The 9,323-nt window shown below is 39.7% G+C and overlaps 1 protein-coding gene across 3 annotated transcripts in view; it reads left to right on the forward strand.

Annotated features, from left to right (window-relative positions):
* The first annotated feature begins 3,839 nt into the window (after positions 1-3,839).
* Positions 3,840-9,323, forward strand: part of LOC115240631 (myosin-I heavy chain) — a 43,538-nt gene continuing 38,054 nt past the window's right edge. For all 3 annotated transcript variants that reach the window (XM_029815896.1, XM_029815898.1, XM_029815897.1), the window contains exon 1: positions 3,840-4,415. In XM_029815896.1, the coding sequence (XP_029671756.1) occupies positions 4,388-4,415 (28 nt within the window). In that variant the 5' untranslated portion in view covers positions 3,840-4,387. The remainder of the gene's footprint in view (positions 4,416-9,323) is intronic.

Below are 9,323 nucleotides of genomic sequence, written 5' to 3' on the forward strand. Positions count from 1 at the left end.
CAGTACACAGTATGATTTGAAATAGAGAACAGTTAGGAATTTGCTCTTTCAAGCATTGTATACTGAAATGAGTTAAAAAATGTCAATAGAGAATAAAGAAAACAAAACAAATTTGGCAAAGAGAAAGAAACTTGAGATAAAATAAAGATGTGACAAAAATGAAAATCTAATAGATGGTCGATAAATCATTTATCTCTTATATATATTCGGCTTTAATTTTTTTCTGCAGATTTTATTTTATTCTTGTTTGCAAGAAGATTGAGCGTGCAACAAAGTAAGAGCGGCTAGATCGAATTCGAACGATGATGAGTTCATTGTCGATGACTTGGACCACGCGCGTGCATCAGCAGCATTCTTCATACTTATTGTCAGTAATATTGGACAATGATTCTGTCGCTGATAATATCCAATGATTAATACGTCGTCGTCGATGAGATGCTATTGACCGCAAATTAATTGCGTAATGGTATCAACTGGTACAGAGATACAAATAACATGAAAATCTATAGGATATATCCAAAGAACGTCTAAAAGAATCAAGACACTGCAATGTTTTTTTTTTTCTGGATCACTGAAAATGTCTTTGCAGCGAATTCGATTGATGCAACGCAGTATGCATTGAGACGTCCTAAATTTCATCTCGTTTCCACGAACTGATGTTAAAAATGCAAATATGTATGTACTAATACTCACAATCAGCGTAAGTCAACATATTGCTTTTGGAACTCATTCTACGGATCTCTATATAATCGATCAACACGTTCATATATATATATATATGTGTGTTATGTTTAATTAATTTTATAAGCGATGCATTTCTAGTCGAATTCGCGATCGCATCAGGCGAATTCGCATCCGAGGAGAATCGTCACGACGATCATTCGGATATTCCAGCACCGAATTGTTGGAGAGCACCGTCATCTCAAATCACACACGCACCTTTTGTTGAAGGGTCGAACTCTCACGGCCACCTTCACAGAAGCCATGGTTCCGCGAGGAGGAGCGCATGGGGCCAACGAAACAGGCGGTCGCTGTCACCCTCCTCTGCGGCGACGTGACGCGTCGAAGGGTCGTCTTCGGCACGCGAATAGTTCCCGACGACGCTACGGCCTACGGCGTTGCACGTTTACGGAAGACGCTGGCGTCCTCGTCGTACCTCGAATGCGTTCAGCAACAACGACATCGTCTCCTCCGTTATACACACGCTCGTGATTCACGAACGACCGCGAGTGACTGCTGACTGCTGTGCAGTCGCTGTACCGAGCGCCGAGTCGAGTCGGAGCCGTGTCGAGACTAGTGAACGCGCATGCGTGACTTCCTTGCAACTCGATTGCGAGCGGATTCTATCCACTCGAAGGCCGTTCAAAAGCACTGCGTCGTCTGGAATTATGTATAAGATATTCAAATTGATGTCTCTCTCTCTCTCTCTCTCTCTCTAACGTTAGAGAAAAAGAGATATATATATCGAAAGAGTGATATATACACCATATACCAAAGACAATATACAGAAAATCATATTCAGAAAAATACTGAATATATAAATGTATAGAATATAAAAAAACGAGACATTACAAATTTGATAAAAGGCAAATAAGATAAAAAGTCAAAGAGAAAATATCGGTAACGTTTAACTCTATATCGTTAGCAAAGTAACGTATAATTACCTTAAATATAAATGCGATATATCGATATTTCAATAAATTTGAGTCAATATTGATATCGATATACATCTGACGATATTATTGACGGATGCAATTCGGCGTAAAGGAGGGCATCGAGGAGGATAAGGGCGGAGAAGTGGAACATGACGTGGACCAGGGCGCTTCTCTCAAACAGGTTTATGCTTCCTTCGCGCAGTGACGTCATCCTAGCGGCCGTTTGCGCTCGCGCGAACGGAAAAAGCCGAGCCGCACCGCGCCACCCACGCCGGCTACGAGGAACGGTGGGGCAGGAGGGAAACGAGGCGGGAACCGTGATCGCTAAACCAAATCGCTTTGCGGTTTCTCGACGCGTAACGGCGGTCGCGGCGATAATTCGCGTCGTCTTGTTGTCCAGCTGCTGGTGATTGCGCCTGATCGGGCATCTATCCAGGACCAGGTCATCTGTCCGCCAACTCGCCTGCTAAAAAATGTATAATGTAGGCGGCGAAGTACCAAAACGGAACCCGGAGCGAGAAACGGATGTTCGTTGTCGGACGCGCGTTGTCGTCACGTGTCACGGGTCGACAAACCTTTTCATATCCGGATAACACGCTTTTGCATATCTCTCGGAGCTCCAACTCGTGTTATACCTCTTGCGACAGGTGGTTGATTTTGATTTCCGAAGGAATCGTTGAAAAGAATAAAATTTTTCCACAGCACCCTCATTAGACATTATCAAAGCATTAATAAATCATTTTGCGGAGAAGGGACGATAACGGGGAAAATAAACTAGATATGCGTGTCTAATGACAATTTGAAAAATGTATTCTAACGTATGATTGGTTCAATCTTGTATGCGTGCGCATTTTTATTTCGATTTCTGAAGACGGACCAATCAGGCAGCTTTTCCGCGCGAATTCTAAATACGGCAAAGTGTGCGCGTATGAACGGGAGATTAATGAAAAAAACCGAGCACGCGTCGATACCTTCTTCCATTGTATAATGCGCATAACGGCGTACTTCACGCTTCCGAGAAGTCGTTTCTCGTTTCTTCTTTCGTTGTAATTTATCGCGCGTAACAAAAGATCCAATGACGAGGCGGAATTTTTTTTAAAAGAGATAAGGGTACGGGCTCTGTGTAAGTATATAAAACTTGCTTAACGGTTCCAACCGTAATAATTATAGATCTATAAAAACTTGATTATTTCAAACTAATTATTATGAAATTTAAACCGCTTCTTCGTTTTTTTAGGTATATGTAAAATACCGTTTTATGAAAGAATAAAAGAGACATATATATATGATAATAATATAAGTTTCTTAGAAAATTTGACTTTGGCTTGTAAGGAATTAAAATTAATTATAAAGATGTGTGAAAATATTTATCAAATAAATCTAGAAGTGATATCTTATAATTAGACAGGCAGACGAATGATAAATTGCGAGAACCTTGAAAAGCCGAGCAGTTACACGATACGTGTTTGCGCATAGCGATTATTCATAACCGATCGAATTGACGTAATCGCATTTGCGTCGTGGATCCATTTATAAGCATAGCACACATCCGGAAAACTAAATACGGCGACGGGAGGATGAACCAATCCTGCCATTGACCGCGTGTAATGTCGCGCCGTTTTAATTAATACGGATACGCGTGGCAAAAAATCCAGACAAATCCCGACAAAGCGTGTCCGACTGTCCGACTAATAAAAACGTGTGAAAATTGAAGAGTTTCAGATAGTAATTTCATAAAAACTGAGAGAATTTATTTATCGAATAAGAAACACGATGCTATCTTTTAAATATAATAAAGTAACTTGGGTGCGACTTGACTAAAAACTCTCGATTTTAGACAGAAATTCAAAGATAAATTTTCTACGTGTAAAACTTTATTAAACAATGTTGTGGGTATATATATTTTTTTATTTAAGTTATATTTTATATTATTTTTTAAGAAAAAATAATGGGAACACTTCCGTCGACCACTTGCTGCCATCTTTCAGGTAGCTTCGTTACTCCATTTTCAAAAAATTTTTTTCGACAGACGATTTCTTTACCGACCAAAACGTCCGCCGTTGAATGTACACAGATGGCGGTACTTGCGCGCGCGCAACTCGCGCCTGCCTTCGAAAGGGGCGATTCGGAGCAGTTTGTTCACCGAAACGGGCGACGACGGAAGGGGGAATAGAAGGGGAGAACGCGGATGGCGAGGGCGAGGGATTCGCGGCGGAATCATCGCGTTAGTCGGGTGGCAACTGTCCAGGCATGTGCGTCGTTCGTCTAGTCCGGTGAACGCGTGCGCGGGTGGTTTGTGTTGGTGTTGGTAGTGGTGGTAATAGGTGGTAATAGGTGGTAATAGTGGTGGCGGTGCACCGAGAAAGAAAGGTGGTACGTTCGCTCTTCGTTCCTTCTCGAGTGCCTCTCGCTTAATCGCCAAGGTACAGGACGAAGGCAGTGATTCGCGAACATGTGATTCTGACAGGAAGAGAAAGAAAGAGAGACAGCCCTTCGCGATAGTTTCTTTTCGGTGACGTTTCCGTCACCGTATGTACGCGAGAGCGCGGTGGTGAGTTCGCCTCGCTCGCGTCGCTCCGGACACGCCGGGATACGCCGTGGAGTCGTCGCCCCCTCCCACTCCCTCCCTCTCGCTCGCTCGCTCGCGCGCGTCGAGGGGTTGTTACCGTCGTGCCGAAGAGGATATAATGTTCTGAAATTCGTGACGGCGAGAGAGCCACGCGCGCATCATTATGGTCGCTAAGCACTTTGCTTCGCAGGGTGAGTCTTTCTCTCTTACGTCAATTCTTTTCTTTCGTCGAGCGTACATCTATCGCCCCCGCCCCGAAATTATCGCGTATAATTTTCCCCCTCGCCTTCTCGTTGTTGAAACCCGATGCGGGAGCGGGTAGGTGGCTATTGGGTGGTGCACGGCTCGATCATAATAATAAATTCGCAGCGTTGCGTGTACTTTCTACACTTTCCTACCTACCTACCCCTTCTCGTCTTTCTTCCCTCTCGCTTGAAAATAATGCATAATTTGAATCGTAACAAATGTATCGGTGACTCTCTCGAATGGAAAATAATTTCAACGAATTTCATACCAAACGTACCGTTTCTTTCTTATCGAAAAGTTGTATCTCAGCTGTTGCGAGCGAGATTCGATAGCGTATAAAAACTCGGCAATATTTACAAATTATAATTATCATTATCCATCTATATAATTGCTAACTTTTGTAATAAATAATTATTCGAAAGAAGAAGAAAATAAAGTATGAGCTATATTATACGTTATTGAGATCGCAAAAGTCTACTTAAAGAAACTAATAATGATGCAGAATCGATTCGATTCGCTCTCTCTGTCGTGCGTGGCGACTCGCAACGACCATCGACACTTCTCTCCGAGTTCTGCTCCTCCCTCTCGTTCGTTTTCGGCATACTGATCGAATGGGCGTACGTCTCTTACCGCGACCGTCCGTCTCGCCACAAGTGTTTTCCCGATGTTCATCGGACTCGAGAAAGAAATATGCGTCTCGAGAATTTAAAGCCACGCCATATAATCTAGAATCGCGAGGTAAAAAAGCGCCATTCGTTATTTTGCTTTCATCGCTAACCGGAAAAAGAACTCGCGTATTTTCTCGCGAAAGGAATGTCTCTCCGCGCATAACTTCCTTTCTGTAATTACATTACTGTGACCGCAGAGATATTTTACTTGCCTTTAAAGGGTATAAAATTAAATTGCCTCTTACTCTTCGGATATCGAGAAGCAAAACGTAAAGCATTTAAATAGCAATGTATATCTATTTATGTGTAGGAAAGATCAAGTTGCAAATGAAACGTGTTGCGCTTTCTCTCTTTTTTTTTTTTTTTTAATTTATATATCCGTTAACGCGCGAGGAATTAGCTCGAGGGATGATTCCGCGTATCGAAAACGAGAATGCGATAGCGGCAGATGGCACGATAACGGCGACATATGAGCTTCGTCTGGCAGCTGATTGACTGCGCGATGTCAAGTTCGCGGGGCGACTTTCGCCGCTTCGATGCCCAATCGATTCGCGCAATCCCATTCTCTCGCGTGTCTCGCGGTCTCCGCTCTGGCACGCTCGTACGTACACGCGGTCATTAGACACAAAAGTCAAGGGAACGTAACAGCGGTGGGAAAAAACTCCACCGTAGCTCACGCGGGGATTCGCGAGATCAACGACCAGCGGAATATTCCGTATCGCGATAGCGCGATGCTTGGCGTATTATTGCGTTAAAAAAAATAAAAAAAAAAAAAACGCGTAACTATATGATAATTGCAACAATTTGATGTGCAATATATACAGTCGCTTTACTATATATCTTATATTAATTATGTTCATTAATACTGAAGACGGTATCGCGCCAGTAAGACTTTATTCCACGATTTAAACGTGTTAAATTAAATTACGTTATTAATCTCGTTTAGAATATGAAGGGAACCATGATAAGATCTATGTCGGTGACGTAAAACCGCGAAAGGATTCTTGTCGGCATGCTACCTAGAGTGTACACTATACACACACAGTCGGCATTCACGACATCCTTATCGAACATATCACTGTTACTGATAAAGTTGCTTGCAATGTATATCTTAAAAGATATGCATATTGTATATATATGTAAATACATTCTCGGTATAGATCTTCCGTCGCGAATACAAAGCAGCTAGTCACTCCATAAAAGACGCCGCATCGACACGTGTGAAACGCGTGAGATATGACGCGGTTTGACATAATACAAGTTACACTGCGTTTTACCCTCTTATTGTCAGCGTTGCCGTATGATATTAAAAGTATATAAATTTTACAATTACATAAGTCGTCATTATTTATGGCGTAATTATTATCACGTGTTATACTTTCTGTACTTAGCCATGTGTTATAGTAGAAAATAAATGCGCGAAAATTTCAATAAACATTGTCTAATGTCTATTATTTTAATCATGCTACGCGCGCTCAATCTCTCAAGAAATTTTTTTATTTTATTTAAGTATATAGCACACACATGATATGTAAATTAATTAATATACGCACACGTTGTAAATTGATTTATCTCGTGCTTGACGGAATATGACTCGTTCTACTTTTTTTCGGACTGACAACGAAATATTCACGGGAAATGTCACTGATTCGCGATCGTTGATATTATCTGTCAGCGTATAGTCAGTTTTCCAGGAAATTGTATTCGACGAAAGAAACTTTCCCCGGGAGAGATGTATTCGCGTATCGTCAGAATCTCGTTTTCTAGAGCCAATGAGTCATCGGTGACATTCTAAAGAGCAGGTTTCCCCGGTATTCCGGTATGCTCGTCAAGTGAATCATCGCGTGCTACGTGTAATATCGAAAAAGTGGCCACGCGGAACTAGTTTTATCGTCATCTGGAAATTAGGGTATATCGACGCTTTCATCTAATTATGGATTGTCTGACGAATTCTTAGAACATTAATAGGAATTCAAAGAGCGCGATTGAGTGATCTAAGAATGCAGAATTATTCAAAATAGTCAGCAAACCAAGTGATATTTTTGTAAATTAATTCTTTTGTAATTTCAAGTAAATTTTATTGTAGCAGAATTTATAATTTTATTTATTATAATTTGTACTCTGGCAACAATTAAAATGATGAACACTACACTTAATTAAAATGAAGAATTAAATTGAATCAAATTACGTTTAAACAAGATAGACATGGATGGATGTCGAATATATCGGATATACTATCTTTACTCGCAATTTGAATTAATTTATTTATCCGAAGATAGATAATATTTATCCGCAGATAGCATTAAATCCGATTGCGAGAACATTGAATTTTCGCTGAGAAAGAATCGATTTGTCGAGAAAATTTTAATTCAAAGAGGAAGCTGAATACGAACGACTTCTGATATATGTTATATTATATACCCTGTGATTGAATGTTTTATCGCCTCGAGATATGACGAATGCACGCATAACCATCTCTTTCTTTCCGTCACGCGAATCCAAGGGACGCATGTCCTCTGGCCCGGATAAGTTCCCGCGTGAGAATTATATGTTCCTTTCTGTACAACTACTACTATCGCAGCTATTATATTACACGTATACGATCGCAATTACGCTTTGCGCCATGTGGTGTTACTCATGCCAGTTGTGCATTTTAATTCCCTTTCTCGGTTAGCAATCGTTCGTGATTGCGCTTTGTTCTGCACAACGTTTTCTTGCCATATATACATATATTCCAATCTTATACGCGCGATTTATGTTTCTTCGCGTTGCGAGAATCAAGGATAATTTTACGAGAAGCTATTTCGAATAAACAATGACGATGAAAAGATTTATCTAATAATAAAGGTTGACAAAAGTTGGAAAAATTATTTGTGTCTCGCAGTTTAATCGTCAAGTTTAATTTATGGGAATGATATTTATACGAATCGGATTTTTTCAAAATTGGAATTGTCGATATTCTCATTTAGATTTAATTAAAGATGCAAATGTTCAATATATTGGGAACGACTTTTAAATTTTTTAAATTGTATTTTTTCTTTAATTGTTATCACTTTCTATATAAAAATTTCAATCCACGCAGTACGTTCATATCTCTCATTACGGCCATTACAATTTGAATGAGAGAAAATTAAATTATTACACACATGAAAATTAGAATAGTACATAATGCGCACACGCGATAGAAAGAATAAAGTTAATTTTTATGTAAAGACATTCAAGAATAGATATCTTTCACTGGTGTTTGGGAAACGGATAGAGATCCGTTCGACAAAAAAAAAAGTACGACGCGTCGTTTTATCGCGGAGATAGGCGTATAAAAACGTAAAGACAGAAAATGAATGGTATTATAATAAAGAGTGTAGGTACTACAAAAAGAATAATATTGACATATGCACAGATTTTGTAATTAACTTTAAATTAATTAACTTTTTTATTTTCAACTTTTTTCATTAAATTAACTTTTAATTAAATTATCTTCTTTATTTTTTATTTTTTTAATTTAATTAACTTTTCAGAAACCTAATTTAGAATAATATTTAAATAAAATAGCGCAATAAATGTGATTTTTTTTATAAATATGTATACCCGAGTACATTTGATTTTCTAAATACAATTTGTTACATTTTACACGTTTAATTTTATATTAATTCAATAATGTAATCTTTTTCTGTTTCTTTCTTTCTCTCTTCAATTTAAATCTAGCTGATAGATTTCCGAATCATTACTATTTAATTCGATGCCGTCACTACCAAACTATGCCACGTTAATTGTGCATGATTTTAGTCATTGATTAAGAGAGAGATAACGGAGCTGACTTTTATTTCGTAATTTCCCAAACGAAGCCACACGACAAAGCATTAGAAAAAGCGCAGCATGCATGGCTGATTTGCATTTTGGAAGGGTTTTGAATTGTTAATCGCGAAATTTGCCAATAGTTAGCAGCGGGTCCATAGCAGCAGATTCCCGTTAATCACGATCTTGAAATTTACGCTGCGGCAGCTGGACAGTGCAGGTGCGGTCGCAGGTGCGTGTGCATATCGAGATGCACCTTGCGGATCGAGAAGCTCGCCGCCGACACGTGGACTATCGTTGAGATAAGGCGAGAACCACATGATTGATTTTCTTCGAGGCGTTTCGCGTCACACTATTATTGTCGCAAATTGATTTCGAAGCACCGGAAGA

Source organism: Formica exsecta, unplaced genomic scaffold (genome assembly GCF_003651465.1).
Source record: "Formica exsecta isolate Colony F162 unplaced genomic scaffold, ASM365146v1 scaffold443, whole genome shotgun sequence".
In the NCBI taxonomy this organism is placed as follows: Eukaryota; Metazoa; Arthropoda; class Insecta; order Hymenoptera; family Formicidae; genus Formica; species Formica exsecta.